A 20650-nucleotide genomic window follows, 5' to 3' on the forward strand; every position below is an offset into this window, starting at 1 on the left:
ACACAATTCTGATAACATTCATAGAACAATGGAGCCGGGGGCATGTGCTCAACAGGCTGATATTTCACAGAGTGAGAGTGATAATTCCTGATGGAGCAGAAGTGCTGCCAGCGATCTGCCTTTATCTCACTGCTCATATTTCACTCACTCAGCCATCGCCATTGAGAAACAATTTATCATTATTTCACACAAAACAGCAATAAGCAAAACTAACCCCGGCAAGAGTGAGGCCTTGTACAGACTTCCGCCCCACCCGTATCCATCAGGAAACAGAGTGCTGGGGGGGAAACAAAGCTATTTTGGGACAATGTAACTCTCAGCCCCCTCTGCCTTCGAATATTAGCCGCCCATTGTGGTGATATAATGATCTCTTCAATACAGCTGCAGGAATGACTCACGCTCAAACCTATCCAAAACCACCCCAAACGAGGCCTACATTTAACGTCCTGTTCCCTGAAGGACCAGGCACCACACAGTTCAGCACTGTTTATCCATTTTTACAGGCAATCTGTGCATCCCTCTCATCATACCTGCTGATGCTTCTCGGATTCCAGTTTGATGGGAGACTTGATGCAGTTGCAGGTGTCGTGGTATGTCTGTTTAAGAGCCAAATCCATCAGGTGTTTGTGATAGGCTCCCGCCACATTTCCACAGATGAAGATGATGATATTAGCCAGGATCTAGACAGACATATAAACAGCTTTAGTCAGAGTTATATAGAGATACTGCATTCTCTGTACTCTGTATGTCACAGACAATTTTCTTCAAAAATAGAAAGGTTACACTTTATTTTAAGGTGTCCGTGATACAGTGTAATTATACATTTATATGTATTTACTATAGGATTAGGGTAGGATTAGGGTTTGGTTTATATGATATATTTATCAATATATATTTATTCATATATATATACATACACACACAGCATTTCTTTGCAAAATTATGACATAATGTGAACTGTAATCATAATTTGTCAAATATATATATTTGACATATATATTATAACTATATTATATATAGTTTGCTTAATTCCAAGCAAGTGTATATAAATTATCAATGAGGTAATGGATATGTTAAATATTTAGCATTGAATTAATGTGGAGACTCACTGTAAAATCAATACAGCATTGGCATACAGTATAAAACAAGTAATGAATGCAGTAAATTGCATCATAGGTACAGGAACACATTACTGCCAGACCACAGACACTTTAGGAAAATATGCACAGCAACCAAATAGCTTTTGAGTTTCAAATGGCAGAGGTAAGCGCATTAGTGAAAGATATAATCAGTATAAGGATCTAGCGAGTGATGTGTCTCTACATTGATTTGAAAGATATTGATCTTCAGGAAGAGTGAATTCAGCCCACGAAAAGCTTTCAGCGGACTCTTGCATTATGTCAGAGTGAACAAAATATCAGTGCAGTACTGAATATGGTGCTGTTATCTTTGACAATTGGAGTGTTAGATAATTGGGTTTAATTGCAATAAATGAAACTCTATACAAAATAAGGCATTTGAAATTATGAATCCTACAATAATAAAGATTTGGCTTTTGAATTAGAACTTTGGTGTGATGTAAATATATAATTGAATTGTATTTTTATAATTAGAATAAATAAATATATCTTTATATATATATTTTTTTCTTTAATTAAAATATATGAACCGTGAAGCCATGGTTTACAGTGAATTTATAACAGCTAAGGGGGTTTTAGGCACTCTGCTACATGTACCTTACAACGCGCCTTAGCAATTATAAATTCACTGTAAACCACGGCTTCACGGGGCTTATTGCTTTTATAAAATGGTTACCACATAATACAAATATTAAAGCCAAAAAATATGAATCAGTGCAACTTTATTGAAGTAAAATCATTAAAAGGCTTTCTTCCGCTGGAAAAAATAGTCCCTGCCCGTGAACAGCAACAGAAGTTACATTTATTACACCATTAGATGGCAGCAAAGATTGTCTTTATGAGCGAGTTATTCAGTCGCAAAGACTTTTATATTGAAACTTGTTGTGAACACGGAACAAAACGCAAATGACAAATGCTTTGACTAGCGCTGACAGTGTCAGCAGGGCACAGGAAAACCCATTAAATGTTAGCAAGCAGCATTAAAAGATCGCAGCAGACATTCAAATGGATTTTTTATTATGAACATAGGACTGACCTGAAGGAAAATGCTAAATCTGAATGCAGGTAATACACTCGGTCACTCGATATCTCTCTCACAATACTCTTCTACATAATGCAGTAAGCTTCAATGAACAAAATCAATAGAGAACAAACATATGTTTACATTGCCAAGAGTGGTTTCTAGTAACATACACATTCAGTGGTGCAGTGATACTTATGTAATGCGGTCAGCTGTAAGTTTTCGATAATTTTACAATGGCTTCGAACGCGGCTCAACCAATCAGAATCAAGGGCCGGAACTATCCGTTTTATAACTTTTTTTTTTTTTTTTTTAATGTTATAGGTGATGATCAAGATGCCAAAAGTTTAAAAAACTAAAGTATTTAATAAGTAAAACAAACTTAAGTAATCCGCAGGAAAGAAGGCAACATATAACACACGAAAATACCAGATAACGAACTGAAGGAAATGAGGAACTTAAATACACAATGATGATTAACTCAAAGACTAACAGGTATGATTGTTAAATGAGTGTCCATAGCAACTAATGACTGGCGGGAACAAGGCAACAAAGGAAACAGGTAACTTAAAGTCCGACAGGATAAACGAAACCAAAACAAAAGCAAAACATGACAAATACTATTATGAATGAATAGGTCATAAATATTAATTAGGTGTATTGTAGGTTGTGTATGAAAGCTTAATACTATGAATGAACCAGGTCTTGTGAGTCTTGTAGCAATAATTATTGTTTTATGTTTTTTGACTGGCTCCATGTATAGGCCTATTAGTGTAATTGCATTTTTTAACAAAGGGGACTGAGGGATGAGTCAAAATAATTTTCTGTGGTAATTGACGGTATACCAGAAATGCTGTCAATAAAGCTTAATTTGCACTGAGCCTTGAACATTTCTTTAATTTGCCCCATTTCTGAGGTCAATCTAGTCTGAGTCTCTTTTAATTTGCAAGTTCTCCATGGCAACCTCCTCACGCGTTTGAGATCAGCACAGGGCTTTAGTGGTAGAGTAAGCACAGCGAGTAAGAACAGAAGAGGTTGTTAAGGTTCACCCCAGACTGTGCAAAGGGGTCTGTCATTTTAATTAATCTACAACCTACTGCTAATATCATTCACTGACATTATTAGCAGATTAAACATCATCCACTGCAGGCAATTACACAACACACTTCATCAATTAAGAATACACTCAGCAAAGAGCTCCTTAACAAACTCCCACCAGCTGAAGGTACATTGTTTGGCTTCCAGAAATTGATCATGAGTAATCGAACACTAACTTGACATACTACAAGAGAACTGCTGTTTGCCTTAAAACTCTCTCTGGCTATACTGAAGACAGTGACTTCAACAGAAACAGGAAACTGCTTTCAAACAGGATTCCAAGGGATTATCATGTAATGTTAAATAATCAAATATTTAATCAATTACCTATGTAATCTAAAATAATCAAATATTTGATGATATATTGCATATCGCTGGTTCTGCTGGTCCTTTAATTTGATTGGCCGAGCAAGTGCTGACACTAATCATAATAGCATCAATTTGTTTTTTTGTTTTTTATCACTCTGCTTGTGTTTACGGCATTCCAGACCAGAGTATGTGAGCGGTGCTGATAGGTTTTTTTTCTCATCGCCGAGCAGAAAAATAGAAAATCTGGAGTGGATCTGCAATGGAGTGATTATCATAAACTTTTAGCAGGGAGGAAAAACTGCTGTCACTCCACTCCGCTCACATGTTCTAGACCGATGTGTGTTGCTCATAGGAAATATGGGTGGTTTTTCAACTAGCACTTTTTAACTAAGAGGAGAACTGGCCCCCCGACTAAGCCTGGTTTCTCCCAAGGTTTTTTTTCTCCATTTTAACACCTATTTGCCACTTGTTTGCCACCTGATGTCACCTGTTGGAGTTTGGGTTCCTTGCCGCTGTCGCCTTTGGCTTGCTTAGTTGGGGACACTTGACATTTGACTTGACATTTGATATTCAACAGTATTCTTGACATTTATTCAACACTGCTTTGATCTGCCTGCATTGACACTATTCTTTAAGAAAAAAAATGTATGTACAAAAATTATGTACAAGTTATCAATGTAAAGCTGCTTTGACACAATCTGCATTGTAAAAAGTGCAATATAAATAAAGGTGACTTGACTTGACTTGATTAAAAACTCTTAAAACTCTCTTAATTAAAGGTGGGGTAAGCCATATTTCAAAAACACTGTTGGACATTGTTGATATTTGAAATCAAACCAAACAGCAATAAACAATAATTGATAAAACAAACGGCAAGGAAGCACAATAAATGAACTTACAGTTCACAAGAGTAAATACAAACAAGAGTTTGTTGTTAGTTGCCAACAGCACAGCAGCTCCAGATAATCAATGGCACTCAAACCCAGCGTTACTCACATGTGGAGCGGAATCAAAGAAGCCTCCGCGTCTTCTTTCAGGTTTTCCCACTTAGCTCTCTTCAGCTTTTCTAATCTTAATGCGGGCCTTAATGCGCTTGCCCAGTCATAAACCTTCATTCCAGTGATATTCTTTTGAGCTCATTTGTATTGTCTTTCTTCAAATCTCCCTCTTACTTTTTCTCTCTCCTTGACCGTAACAACCCCCCTAATGCTGATTGGTTACACATTTGTTGTTGGTGTTGGCCAGACTAACTTCTAAACAGTGTTTTTGAAATATGGCTTACCCCACCTTTAATTCGTACACAATGTCCATCAGTGTATATACATGTATATATTTGTTTTCTCTCAAAGTAAATTCTCACCACAGTGTATTTTCCACAACATCTCAAATTATGTATTGTATTGTGTATAATAGCATTGGGTGATGTAAATGAAGGTGGTAAAAAATACATTTTTAACATTTTAGGAATAATTGATTGACTTCTTTGTCTGACTAGGGCTAATTTCATCCAAGTTACAACTAAATAACCAACAAACAACAACAACAAAAATAATTAAATTCGATTTTGCATTAAGACGAATTTCCCCCAAATTCTCACATAATTTTCATCATAATCAGTGTTATTTTACTATTACTTACATACTATTATAGTATTTATTCATATTTTTAACTTTATTTTTATATTTTCAGTTTTCATCTTAATGTTATTTTACGTTTTAGTAATTTTGTTATGTGCTTTTGTCATTTTCATATTTAAAAAAAAAAATATATATATATATTTATATAACTATTTATTATTTTATTTCAGTTTTAGTTTTAGTAATTTAAGTACTAGTTCCTAAGTTTTCCATCTAATATATATGTATATTAATTTATTTCAGTTTGATTTTGCATTTAGTTAATAAAAACTCTGTTCATAACGATCCAGATATTTTAAATAATTGAAATAAAATAATAATTTAAATAAGTAAAATTTCAATAATATTTTTATATTACAAAAATTGTATTGTGTTAAATAGCATGCTGTGATGAAAATAACATTTTAACAGCATTTTATGCATTCTAAATACACACAATTAAATAATATTTTCACACCTTTTTCATAATTTGTTAAAATTGCAGCTTGTTTGGAAATGGCACAATAATATATTCTGCTCTCAATTGATGTTAACCAAAGGCAGCATGACGAGCATGTCGTCTCTCTCTTTCTTTTTTTCTTTCTTTCTTTCTCTCTCTCTCTCTTCAAGCGTGTGCTATTTAAGGCCTGGTCCACCTGCCATGAGACACACCTGTATCTCACTGGGAGAGTTTTATAGGACAGGTCCTTCGAGAGCAGCCTTCTTCTGGCTGTAATCACTGAACAGGAGGAAGAGGGCAGTCATAAAAGTAAACGAGCACAGTGCAGGGTCTGTAGGGAATGATAGCTTAATTACAAAACACTGGCATCTGACATCATCTCTACAACTTTGACCCAGACAGATGTGACCCTGCTTTCAACTTTGTTATTTTTCAGTCTCTGATTAACACGAGACCTTCGTTTGCTGAGTACGTCAGCAGTAAACGTCCAGAAAGTGACGTACAAAGCCTTAAAAGGCTCTAACAAACAAGGTATGACCCGCAGCTCTTGAGTGCACCTAACATAAAAAGGTCGTAACGCTTCTAATGAGAGCGGCGAAAGCTTGATTAACTGTGCTGAATGTGAAGGGTCGTTAAGGTTGGTTTTAATGAAGCCCTCCTACTGTTGGAGAACAGTGTGGAGGACTGACTGCGGTGAAAGTGTTTACAGATCTAAAAGAGGATTATTTTTAAGGTTTTTAAATTGGACTGGACAACAAGCTTAAAAAAAAAAAAAAAAAAAAAAAAAAAAAAAAAAAAAACGTCCTTCCGCTACTTGGTTCTTGAATGTAATGCTCCTGCCTCTTGAACACAACCTGACAGCCAGTGTATTTGTGTTCCTGTGGACCATGTGACTAGAGTGTTGCCTTGGTTACATGTGCTGTGTTTAGGTCTGGTCTGAAAAACATATCTGCTTGAGATCTGCTTTGGAAAATAATAATTTAAAAAAAAAAGATTCTGGAAAATCGATTGAAAAGTGGGCATGAATTATTATTATAAAGTTACGTAAGACTCCTTTAATACAGTAGCAGAACAAAAAGCAGTGCAGGGAAGTGCAGTCAGTGCACATATCAACTATATGTATTTATGAAGCTAAAGAGAGAGAAGTAGTGAGAGTATACATTGGGAAGATGGGGGCAAGTTGTCACACCTTTTACTCCAGTTTATTTTTCCTCAGGAATGGTTCATTTTTAAAGGTCAGTTTCTGCATAGACACATACCTTGGAGTCTACATTGTCACTGTTATTGCCCAGGAAATAAGGTACAATTAATCAACACACACTGACCTTTTGTGACAACATGCAAATGAGCTTGTTCCTATGGCAGGACATGTTGTGTCATGCTATATGAAGCAAGAGGCAAGTTGTCACAGTGGGAACCTGCTGTTTATTGATTTGAAAAGCATTTTTTTGTTTTTTATTTTTTTTCACCAGCAAAATTTAAACAGTGTAATAATTATGAAACTCAAAATAATTTCTGAAAATGTTAAGGGGTTAAAAAAAAATGCGTTTGGCCAGCAGATTTGGAAACTAATAAATTCAATAAAATATTGAATGCATGTGACAACTTGCCCAAATGAGACATTCTGGAAAAACGCCCTCATTAAAATATAATTTTGTTTAATTTATAAAAGGTTTATAATAAATATATGGTGATGCTTGAATTTCAGTTTCAAAACACTTTGTTTTCCATTTAGTTTCCACACTTGTGTAGGGTTAAAATGAACAAAGACATTTGGAAGCATTCTTATCAAACGGGCCATTTAAAATTCCTAAAGGCACAAAGGTGTTGATAGTGATAATGGCCTGTAGGCCAAGATGTCTTCTAATTGTCACACCTTTAGTAGAGTGGGGGAAGTTGTAATCTGCTGATTGGTCAGTTCAAATGTCTCTGATTTGGGTTTTAGGCCCTGTTTCCACATGGTATTAAAATGTGTTTTGGTTGATCGGATCACAAGTGGACAATGCTAAATACAAATGGCAGGCTTCCTACACATTTTCCATTTCAAAATTCCATACTTTTCCATACTCAAATTTCCAGACCTTCCAAACGATTTCTGCCATTGGTAAGCCTCGGTCTCCTTTTCTATGTTTTCTCTTTTACATGTTTGTAGTCCGGGTCCTACAGTCTTTGAGTGATTTTTAAATTAGTGTTTGATTGTTGAAGTTTTGTATTTAGTAATCACGTCTAGGCCCTTCTCTTCTTAAAACCACGTACCTGTGTGACTTTTGTTGGGGATTAATCTACAAGTACTAATATATTCCCTGTTTAACAAGGTAGCATAGTGACTTAGGTTGTTTCCCTTTCCGACCATACCACTCCCTACATAAGCGTAAATATTTAATTTCTCTATTAAATCGATACATTTACTTTATAGACATCCTTCTGTGATTTATCCATTCTGGTCAATGTTTGCTCTGTTGTCGGTATTAGTTGTTGGTATCGAAGCATTTCTATAGAGTAGCCTAAACAAGTGGAATATGATAGTTTTTGTAATATTTTAGTAATGTAGAACTTTCTAAACATATGTGCAAAGTGAAGAGAGGTGAAAAAGTGATGTGTATGAACTAAATAGTTGTAGGGGGGTCTGGGGGCATCCTCCCCCAGGAGAAGATTTTTGTGATTTCAACATGTAAACGAAGCATTCTGGTGCACTCTGACAAGAACATAAATGGAAAAAACAACATTTGCTTCAAGTAAAAATAAATAAATAAATAAAAATAAATTGGCACTAGGGCTGGGCATTTCACAACTCAATGCGATTTTGATTCAGAAGCTTGCGATTTGATTTTGATTTGATTCAGTATTTGTTAATTTGGGGCCTATCAGGTACAGTACATGGCAAATTTCCTCAAAGAAAAAAATCTCAACCAATGCTGTAAACTGTACAGGGAACCACAGCTGGTACATCATTATAATAATAGGTTAAAATGGATTTGTAAGCTACTTACATATAGGCTAAATTACACATAAGGAAGTTTTTATAATAATTTTTTAATAAATCTTTAATGTCAATTATTTTTCTACTCTTTTTTATGTAGGCTAAACATTTAAATGGTGGCTGTCATAAAATGGATTTTTACATTCAATATCGAAGCACATGTTAAGTACAAATACAATGAATATGCAATACCCTATAGTGCATATATTTAGCAAAATGCTCCTCTCAAAGTTAATTTTTGTAGTTAAATAACGAGTTTTTGGACATTTAATGGCTTTTCTGAGGTAGGCTAAATGTGACATTTTTACAAGCTATTTTATTTGAAACACTGATTGATCAACCGCATGTGACATGATTTCGGTAAGTTGTACTGCATATTTCAACATACCTTTGGAAGTTCATTTATGTTTATTTTGTGTTGTAATTAGTAAAGCGGTTGAGATGGTTGGTTCAAGAGTGCTACAGCGATCTATCATGCCACAGAGCACCAAGAAAGATTGCGACTCACTCCAGTTTATGGGAAAGTAGCCCATTTTCGATTCTTGTGAGAATCCTGTGACAAGTACACACTCGCCCCGAAAAAAAAAACTCTTCGGATCTAAACGATTCACATAAATGACGTATTTTGATTCAAAACGGCTAATTTTGCCAAAAAGTGACTAGTTTGCAGGTATGATAAATTAGAAAACTGAATAGAGCCAATAGTCTGGAAACACAAATATTTTTCCATACTCTGATTTCTTTTTTCCATACTTTTCCAGACCTGGAAATTACTCAAATCAAATTCCATACTTTTCCAAACCGCGTAGGAACCCTGAAATGGGGTGCAAAACGTTTTGAGCTTGTCCACTTTCGACCACTTCCAGAGGAAGTCGAAAACACATTCAACCTGATTGCTTTCATAGTGTAAACACTTATGTGGTTGAATGTGTTCAAACAGCCGCAAAAAAAAACGCCTACTCTCAGCCTAATGGCTTAATGCGTAAACATTATGTTAAGCGCGCTAGCCAGACGGGATTTAGACTTTGTCGGCTGAAGACCCAAGTTTGGTTTTAAAGACGAAAAACATACCAAGCACAATGTTTTCTCATCATTCCTGATATCTAACACACACTCACCACGTTCGGCGTAGTCTCACGGCTGTCAGAGCAGAAATGAAAGCTGCTGCTCTCTCTGTGTATTTTCCCATCGTCTCTTTTCGCATTCATATATAATTTGCATGAGGTTATTACGTCCATTAGATCGCAAGATCTGAAAAAGCCCATACATTTATCCACCCATAGACCCTCCCCTCAAAGAAATCAGGACAGAAGTGGACAAACCAGACGAATTAAAATACCAGGTATAAACGGGTATGTGCCTCTCTCATCCACATGCGATCCAATCGACCAAAATGCATCTTAATACCAGGCATAAAAAGGGCCTTAGTCACTTAGTCAAGGGAGGGATAAAAGAAGATAGCAACTGTCATGCTGTCTCTTCTTTTCCTCTAGGTCCCTTTTCTTGAGACACATTTTCCTTGCCTCCTCTTTACTTTGGCTCTTCTTCTTAGGGGGGCTTTGCTCTTCTTCTCTAACTGAGCTCTGCCTTCCATCTCTCTTTCTCTCTACACTTTCTCCCTCCCTCGCTCTATCCCTCAGGTAACATTTTACATATATGCTGGGTACAATTATAGGTATACATTTTTATTATCTCATGAATCTATTTTGTAACTATTTCAAGTGTAACCATAACCACATATTGTCATTAAACCCATTCAATTACAAATGATGCGCTAACTAGTTTTGATTCGGTATTAACTTTGAAAAGCTACCTAATGAAATACAATATTGTCACACTATAGCAACGCTCTCCCACATATTTTACTATTATAACTGAGCTTATTTCCGTCGTTAGTGCAAGTAGCAGTGGGTGGTAATAGACAAGAAATGTTTCTTTAGTCATTTGGCAATCCTGCAGCCTGAACCACTGTAGTGAAACCAACCTTACATTTGCAGTCTTCGCACTTGACCACTTGTCTACTTCCATGACGTATTTCAGATAGGACACGCTTCTCAACTTTCTAATTTTCAATACTTTGCACTTTAAAATAAACGATTGCACTTTATGTGGTGTCAGTATTACAGTGTAATTATACATTTAAGTACTGAGTAATAACAGTTAACTACATGTACTTACTATAGGGTTACGATTAGGGTTTGGTTTAGGGTTAGTTGTATGTAATGATGCAGAATTTATAGTTATAAGTACAGTAACTACATGTACCATATAATAAGGACACTGTAAAATAGTGTTACCAAGTTAACTTCTAAATGTCTGTTCACTAGTCCCAACATCACAGATGGCAAAATTTAATTGCTGTGCTTTTAATTAAGTGATAAAAAGCAGTTGCAAATGTTTTACAAAATACTCATAATCATCTCCACATCAATAAAATGTGCAATACTTTACATTTTACTACCAAATGATATGTAATTTCTAATTAATTTAACTTATACAGGATTTTTTTTTTTCCCCTCATATTTTTGCAATTTCGGGCCATGTGAGTTCATGAATATAATTTATTGAATAATGGGATATGCTTTTCCTCAAATAACAGTCCGAAGCATTATTAGAGATATTGTGGATTTAGTATGCATTAATGGCACTGAGCTTGGCATTTATCAAATCTGAGACAGTCTTGCACACTAACTATTCCTATCATTTGCATGTGCTCTCAAGTGGCCAAGACCGCAAGTGTGGGTATTGGGACAGGTCCAGCAAGTTTTTGTTTGTGCTTTGCTGGCTCTTCTTTGCTCACTGATCTTAGATTTTATACTGACGCCTAGTGGCATGGAGGCATTAAGTTTGTTTGCTAACTGCTGCTGCTTTATAAAAAAATAAAATAAATGAAAGTTTATCTTTTTTATTCCTTTTTATGTTTTTCCATCTCACGCAACTGCTTGTTCTGACATCTTATTTCTCCACTTATGCTTATTCTACATAAAATTCACTACAGTTAGATTTATCTCCACTTATGCTTATTCTTCATAAAATTCACTACATTTACATTTATTAAAAAAATAAAAAATAAATAATTCAAGATATATTCTCTGCCCATGCAAAAAAACAGATAATGTACTGGCAGAAAATTACCAGGATATTATCCAGTAGTTTTATGGACATTTCCGTTAATCCTAAAACAAAGTTCAAAATGTAAAATACAGGTAAAACATGTAAAAAAAATACGGAAAATACCATCAAATTAATACATTGTGCCCTATTTTTACAGATTTTTTTTAGAGTATTGTTAGTAAAATATCAAGATGAAAACTTCAAGTTTATACTGATTACACTGATTATACATAAATCTTTTTTTTTTTTTAGAAAAATAGTTAAAATGTGAGTATCAAATACATCTTTTGATGTATGTATATTTGTTCATCTCTCAGTCATCGTTCTATTACATTTTATTGCATCGCTTTTTTTTTTTTGTCTTAAGGCTCAAAAAACTTAGATTTTTCTGACTATTATTTCATATGCCAGGCTTTACAGAGTTAAAGAGAACAAGATCAGGAACAAATAACACACATCTGTAACAGCTAACCTTGTGGAATTGCACCGGATGGACAAACTTTGCCAGTTATATCTGCAAGGAAATGTGTTATTTAAGTGGGAAGCCCATATGATGAGCCAAACAGCCAGGCTAGAGGATTCTGGGAAGTGTGCTTTCCCATGACAGCAAAGCCATATACTGTAGGTCATGGTGAAACACCATCACCCCTGACAACCCCAACAGGAAACAGAGTAGAAACATCCTTCCACATTCACTCACTCTCTCTGACTCACATTCTCTAACATATTTTCGTGTTTCAGACTTTTTATAGGACAAAATCTTTTTGTGTCATTCTGGTGTTTAAAGACCGTCGCCATTTATTCTTAGATACTAGCTGTTCCTTTCTCAGCCCACACAATTTCAGTGAACGAAATCAACTGGAATGCCGCACACACACACACACAAGCACACACACACACTTAGTTACCTGCCAGACGAGGGCCTCCATGTGGTCGGAAGAGTTCGAGAGGCAGATGCTGAGCACTAGTGTGTGGGAGGTGGAAGTGAGGACACTAGCGATGACGGCATCCCTCATAGAGAACGGCAGCATGGTGTACACCACAAATACAATAAACAGGAAAAACGACACCTGCAAACAGAGTTAACAGAGCATTAGACTGCCATTTAACATCTACAGTTCACAAACACAGGACAGAGATCAGTTCAGGATAAACACTACTGCATTTATTATCAACGACTAATGTCCCAGATAAAAAAAAAGAAAATAATATTTTTCTAATTTCTAAGAGAGTTCCCATTAAGTTATAAAAACGTTATTTTTGAATGTTCTCTGAACATTTAAAACATCCAGTTTAAAAAAAAAGTTTTTTTCTTGGTTATGTGAAGATTAAAGCATTAGTTCTGCTTTACTCACCCTCAAGCCATGTGTATATGACTTTCTTCTTTCTGATGAACACAATCGGAGTTATATTAATAAATATCCTGATGCATCCAAGCTTTATAATGGCAGTGAACAGGACCATTGAGTATGAATAAGGAAGGCAATTTGGCAGAAGCTGAATGCGGCGCCTGTGGAGTGTGGAAAGTTACTGGAGCGCGCAGCCGCACTCGTCTCTCACAAGGAACGTCACGGCAGTGATTGACAAGCCAGAGGGCCAATCGTTTACGCGATCATCTGATGTTTTTAAGGCCCTACCTCGTGCACAGATGATGTATATTAATATTATTCCTTATTAATTTCTTTTAAAGTCTTTTATCAGTTAGTAAAGACAGTTTCAAGTAATATTGCAAAAATGTAAAAACCAAAACATCCTCTCTAGCACCTTTAACCCTCCGGAGCTGAATGGAGTACGTTTTGCTTTGGATGGATGCACTTTCTTCAGCTTTATACTCATTGGTCCCATTCACTGCCATTAAAAATCTTGGATGTGTCAGGATATTTTTTAATATATCTCCGATTGTGTTCATCAGAAAGAAGAAAGTCATATACACCTATGATGGCTTGAGGGTGAGTAAATCTTGGTGTAATTTAAATTTTTATTTTCATATTTCAAACTAATCCTTTAAGGGGACACTCTATTTTATCATTTTGTTCAGAGAACATTTAAAAGTAAGAAGTATAAGGTTTTTAAAAAAAATCCAACTAAAACATTTCAGAAAAAAAAAAAAAAAACATTCCATGAACGATGTATAAATAATGTTTTTTTGTGCTAAAGCTTTGATAACATTATTAAATAGGCTACTTTAAAAGAACATTCTGTTACACCATGTCCTAACCAGATGCGATGTGGCAAGCAATTTGTCTGTCCACACCAGATGCGATGCAACTATGAGACGTGACAAAATCAATAAAAAAATCACAGCCAATCGTGTGAGTCTCTCTGCAAGTGCACCGCATTAGCAATGAAATGGATAAGTACATAATCATATTCATAAATATAACACATACTGAGTGACTGATATACAACCTTTGTCATAGAATACATTATTATTATTTGTTCACACTGAGTTCACATTTAAACGTTCTTTTTTTCTTATGTATTTTTAAGACCTGAGGTGAATTATTTATTGTCGCTTTCAGTATGGTCATCCAAAATGATATTCAAACTCACATTTAATTCTTTTAACATTAAATAAAGCACATAATCAGTACCTGAGATTATCATTGTCATACTTTGCATGTTGTTGTTCCAACTGCAATGTTGCAAAAATAGAAACCATTTCTAAAATAGAACCTTCGTGTATCGCCATTGTGGCTGGTCAGGACAAAAACTCTGATTAACATTTATCGCAAGCCGAGGTGTCTTTTTAGGACACAGTGTTAACGTGACTGGAAGAACATTTGCTCATACCATTGAAAGAACCTTGCCAGAACGTTATCAAAGGTTCTGAGAACGTTCCATGCTAACTGGGGTGAACCAGTCGTATTATTCACAGGAAGAAGATGTAGATGATTTGGAAGGGTCATGAAACACATGACATCCGTTATTTATATTTAATTTCAGCAGGAAAATTGTAGATTTAGGGATTTTATAGGCTATTTTATCTTTGAAAGTAGCTTAAAAGAACATTGATTCATCGGATGTGCTGTTTTTATAACAATGTGGCAAGAGCTAAAAAAGTGAGCTGATACAATGTTGAAACATGGGTTGCAAGTGTTTATTTGCATGGCTTCCCTCACAATGCTGAGAGAGTGACAGGCTCTCAATCAGTGATGACAATTTGACATGTTTGTGTGCAAATGTCTTTATTACAGTAAAGTTTCAAGATTAATGGAGAGGTGGACTGGAGCTCAATTTGACACTGATAGTCTTGGATATGCCAACTATCCTTAACCAATCAACCACTTATATTCATGACTCAAAGGTTGTTAAAAATGCGAAATGATCTGTATGTATTAGTGTAATGTATTTTGCACTAACATATTATAAGTGTATAATATATTTGTGCTCTGGCTCGGCTGTCCAAAACACTATACATTTTTTAAAAGATTTTTATATAACAACATTTTCAACCTGCAACCTGTCGTAACAGCCTGTTTACAAAGCCAATCTTGCTGCACAAAATGTGCTGCTCAAACTGTTCATACTGAAATGATCAGGGACACTGTTAAAAATAAACTTCAGCCACTTAGTCCTAACGCTGGGATCCTTCAGAATAATATAAGCTACATACAGCTAGAAGCAGCTTTTAGCAAACTTTTCCACATTTCACTCATCATTAGTTTATGTGCTGTTTAGGAAAAATAGTATATATCCTGCTTTCATCTTATTACCTCATTCATCATCAGAAAATTGCGTAAATTCAGTTTAGTAAATGCACTTTTTGGACTGGAAAGGTAAGAGGTAAGCTGCATACTCTGCCCTATTGAAAGAAGGTAAAAAAAGAAAGGATTTATTGCACCAAAATCAGTCATAATTTAGTTTTTTCATGACAATTCTGAATTCTAGCTGTTGTTGCTACTGTATCTTTAAGACTTCTGCAAATGACATCATGATGACATCTGATTGACATGTTTTTGCAGCTTAGTTTCCATAAATGGAGTCCAGATAGACTGGAAAGAGACCAACATTCACATATTTCAAAAGAATAAGGAAAATCTGGAAACACTATGATAAGGTCCAATTAGTTAATGTTAGTTAAGGCATTAATTAATACAATTAACAATGAGCAATACATTTGTTATATGAATTATTACTCTTTGTTAATGTTAGTTAATAAAAATACATTATTTGTTAGTTCATGTTAGCAAGTCCATTAAATAATATTAACAGATACAACTTTTGATTTAATAATGTATTAGTACGTTTTTTATTTTTTATTGTTAGTTCATGTTAACTAATGCAGTTAACTAATGTTAACAAATGGAACCTCACTGAAAAGTGTTACCAAAAGCGATATATGTAAGGAATAAGGTACGAGAGGCTGTGCTGTATTGTGAATAAGTCACGGTTGAAGGGCGTTGTTAGGCACGATGCGAAGCAACCTCTTCAGCTGTGACTTATTTATGATACAGCACTAGCCTTATTGCTTTTATAAAACGGTTACCACACAATACAAATATTAAAGTCAAAAATATGTATTAATGCAACATTCATGAATTAAACTTTCACCAAAAGCCTTCCGCCTGAAAAAAATAGTCCCTGACCGTGAACAGCAACAGAAGTTACATTATTACGCCATTAGATGGCGGCAAAGACTGTCTTTATCAGTGCGTCAGTCAGTAGTGAACACTTTTACATTGAAAAGACTGAATTGTTGTGAACAAAGAACCAGACGCAACTGACAAATGCTTTGACTAGTGCTGTCAGTCACGGGAAAACCCCTTAACTGTTAAAAGGACAAGATAATACATCAGACATTTAAACAGATTTTTTATTATAAACATAGGGCTGACCTGAAGGAAAATACTAAATCTGAATGCAAGTAATAAACTCGCTCACTCGATCTCTTTCTCACAACACTCTTCTACATAATACAGTAAGCTTCAATTATTTCTATATTTCTATATATCTTTTCAATTATTTATAAATATGCCAATGTGTTTGATGACATCTGAATGACGTTTTTGAAACTTCATAAATGTGATTCATGAAAACTAAATGTCATGAATGTGATTTATAGTGTTTTACATAAATGTGATTTCAGAAACTTTGTATTACTAACACTGCCTCATTTGAAGGTCCCATTGGAGAAAAGCCCAAATGGAAAAATGTAAATATTCACATTTCAAAAGAACAATAAAAATCCTGCTTTGCATGCTATTTCCCCTTTAAATGATCTGTAGTTTTTAGTTAGTGCCAAACTCCATGTTTCATCAGATTTTTAACGCCTGAATGATGTTATACACTCATAAATATTCTAAAGCTTATGTTTCACATTTTCTTACACTAAGTGCTGTTTTTTTGTGAGCGAGGGCTCAATATAGCACCGGAGGAGTGGCAGATAGGGCACTGGACAGCAGCAAAGCCTAATGGATTTCTGGCTTGGTCACTCTCACAGACCACACACACGCATATACACACTGCCAAAAAACAAACAGATTGCAGGGCAGTGATTTTGTTCAGACGGAACATGTCTTGAGCCTTATCGATCGCCATTTCCACTCTGTCCGCCGCAGAGGAGGATCAGAGAAACTGTCAGAAATGGTTACATTTGGCTTGTGAAGGATAGAGAATCCCCTAGCAGACAGAACGCTCTGCTGGGCTCTCAGGTGGGGGGTGTCTCGCACTTTAACCTTGGATTGCTCGGACAGTTTGTGTTTTTGCTGAAGTGTCAGAGTCCAGCCTCAAGACTTGGCAAGGTTAAATGGTTAATCTCTCCAATGAACTGATTGCTTGCCAGTTCCATGCCTGCTTAAAGTTCTGGTCTATCTGCTTGCAGGATTAAGACTGGCAGTTCAATTCAGTTGTTTTATACTACATCAGCCCTGATTTTACAGAGCTGAATCTCAAATATTCACTACCCAGTACATGTCTGGGAACTAGAGTCAGGAAGATGGCATCAAGCATAATGAAAAGCAGTGCCTCGATGACAGAAATCAACCATGATACAATATCAAAACGATAGATCAATGATAGACCAAGTTTTCGAAATCCTAAAACCTATTTCCAAATTTATAATTTTGAATACCAGATTTTCAATGTGTACTCTAAAGACTTTTGGATGCCACTGTATCTTTCCATATGGCGAAGGTCTTTTTCTTCTAGCCAGTCTTAGTGATCATGACATGTTTGGCTGAGAACAAATAGTCACAGCTGGGTTGAGCTCTGTGAAACTCTCAGATCTCATTTGGAGTGGTTTGCTAACATTAATGAGTTTTCAATGATCACAAACATGCAGTACCTGCCAATGCGATTTGCATTGAGGTTTTGACCGCACATCACAGATTTCTCATTTGCACTAGATGGTAAAAATGTTCAGCTGCCTGACTCAAAGCCAAGAATCCAAACATCATTAATCCAATCTGATGATATTTTAAAATATTAACTAGTCTAATTATAATTTAGCTCATTATTAATGTGTCCCAGTAGAGAATCTGATTATTTGAGTTGATAAAAGATTTTATAATTATCCAGTGTATCTGATTCTTTAAATACATTTTCAGCGGAACTATTCCTGGAACAGGGTTATTATAGTTAACTGAAATTAAAACCATAAAAATTGTTACTTGAAATAAAATAAACTTTAACTGAAGAAAAAACAAAAAACAAAACTTATTTTATTTCAGTTAGTACATTGCTCATTTTTATTTAGTTTAGCTTGATTTACTAAAATAATTAAAGGGTTAGTTCACCCAAAAATGAAAATTCTGTCATTAATTACTCACCCTCATGTCATTCCAAACCCGTAAGACCTTCGTTCATCTTTGGAACACAAATTAAGACATTTTTGATGAAATCCGAGAGTTATCTGACTCCGCCATACTATAGACAGTAATTTAACCACCACTTTCAAGGTCCAGAAAGGTAGTAAAGACATCGTTAAAATAGTCCACGACTGCAGTGATTCAACCTCAATTTTACGCCGGCTCAGAATTTTTCTTTTGTTTTTGTGCACAAAACGTATTCTCATCTCTTCATAAAATTAAGGTTGAACCACTACAGTCATGTGGACTATTTTAATGAAGTTTTTACTACCTTTCCTGACCTTGAAAGTGGTGGTTAAATTGCTGTCTATGGAGGTGTCAGAGAGCTCTCGGATTTCATCAAAAAACATCTTAATTTGTGTTCCAAAGATGAATGAAGGTCTTGCAGGTGTGGAACGACATGACGGTGAGTAATCAATGACTGAATTTTAATTTTTGGGTGAACTAACCCTTTGACACTAATGTTGAAATAAATAAAAAAAATAATGTCTATAAGAAACTAATAAAAATGACAAAAATACACAACAAATGAATAAAACTTTAACTAAAATTAAAATGAAAACAGGAAGTATACAAATAAAAGCTAAAATTAAAAATATTAAAGGTATGTGCAGTTTCATAGAGGCTAGCAATAGCAAGTTAGCTTTGAAAGCATTCAAAACATATGAACACACACAGCCAGAGCAGAGTCTGCAAAGCGTCATGAGAGATGGAGTTAAATTACCTCATGTCTTCAACCACAAAACATTACAATAATAATGAACGTAAACAACTTCATTTCACCGTTGATAGTGTTGCCATAAAAACGCATAATTCCGAGTCTGAGGACGCAAACAGCTTCAAGTAGAGTTGCCATCTCCTAATTATGCTTATTTCAAAATGGCGTGAACGCAGCATAAGCTTGTTGTTTTGGTTCAGGAGGAACTGTAAAAGGAGGCAGCTGTTTGTTTGCGGCGTTCGATGACTGTCGGACCGCATGCAATGATTTGGACGAACAATTTTTAGTCCTGAGACTTCCATAGAATATATCTACATTTTTTAATATTTAGACAACTTCTATTATTGATCACTATCAGGATGTGAAGAGCGTTTCAACCAGTATAAAAAAAGTGTTTATGAAAAACATTGCCTACCCTAGCTTTAATAAAAACTAAAATAGTATCTCAATGATACTAAAATAACACTGTCCTGGATATGTCAACCATAACAGGGCAACAAGATATTTTTCATAATTAAATGGCCAGAAATTCAGACATATTTGCATATATATATATTCTATTCTAGCAAATTAAGGAGTACAGCTCTAACACATAATATATTTATAATCACATTAGCTTAAATTGTCTTTTCAGCATATACTTAATATAGAGATCAGTGTTATATGATAATGTTATTGCTAGATTGATCTGGTATATTATGTACAAAATCATCACATAAAATTGAATTGTAACATATGTAAAGCATATTGTTAAAGGGTTGCTAAGGAAACAGATGGTGGTAAATTCATAAGATACACTTAAAAGGTTCACTTTTTCATAGTGAATAAGATTATGTGGTCTACTGGGATCTTAATGTCCGATTAACCAGTCTGCACTGCTTTTGTATTAGGAAAGCAAATGGAAATAATCTGATAATCTGAAAGCCTTCCATTAAAAGAATAATTATAGAACATATAAGAAGCAGCATTGTCATCAAATGCAGACCCAATCACACTTCCAGGACTCAGGAAGAACTGAAATAAATGGGGTGAATTGAGGATAATTAGCACACAACATTTCGGTGACCGTGGCGGAAGTGCTATCTAGGTCACTCTCAGGAAATAGTGCGTGTGTCCCCATGACTTACTACTGATATAATTAACAACATACTCAATATGTTCGCATAATTTGATAGATTTAACATATAGATTTAATCGGTTTATGTGAAATGCAAAGCTACCCTCTGAGAGTAAAAAATAAAACATTTAGATTAAAAAACAATAGTTACAATACTGTTTATAATATTCATATTTATTTGAAAACAAATGGTTAAAAATAGTTGCTTAAAAAATTATTTGTTCTCATGTTTATTTTTGAGAAGTATTAATATTAAAAGTTTACTGTAT

At 35.0% G+C, this 20650-nt stretch overlaps 1 protein-coding gene across 3 annotated transcripts in view; it reads right to left on the reverse strand.

Moving 5' to 3' along the window:
* adcy2b (adenylate cyclase 2b (brain)) overlaps positions 1 to 20650 on the reverse strand; it is a 99628-nt gene that overhangs the window by 33815 nt on the left and 45163 nt on the right. For all 3 annotated transcript variants that reach the window (XM_048201209.1, XM_048201208.1, XM_048201207.1), the window contains exons 3-4: positions 12646 to 12807; positions 531 to 680 (exon numbers count right to left, since the gene is read on the reverse strand). In XM_048201209.1, coding sequence (XP_048057166.1) covers positions 531 to 680; positions 12646 to 12807 — 312 coding nt within the window. The remainder of the gene's footprint in view (positions 1 to 530; positions 681 to 12645; positions 12808 to 20650) is intronic.

Source organism: Megalobrama amblycephala, linkage group LG9 (genome assembly GCF_018812025.1).
Source record: "Megalobrama amblycephala isolate DHTTF-2021 linkage group LG9, ASM1881202v1, whole genome shotgun sequence".
Lineage (NCBI taxonomy): Eukaryota > Metazoa > Chordata > Actinopteri > Cypriniformes > Xenocyprididae > Megalobrama > Megalobrama amblycephala.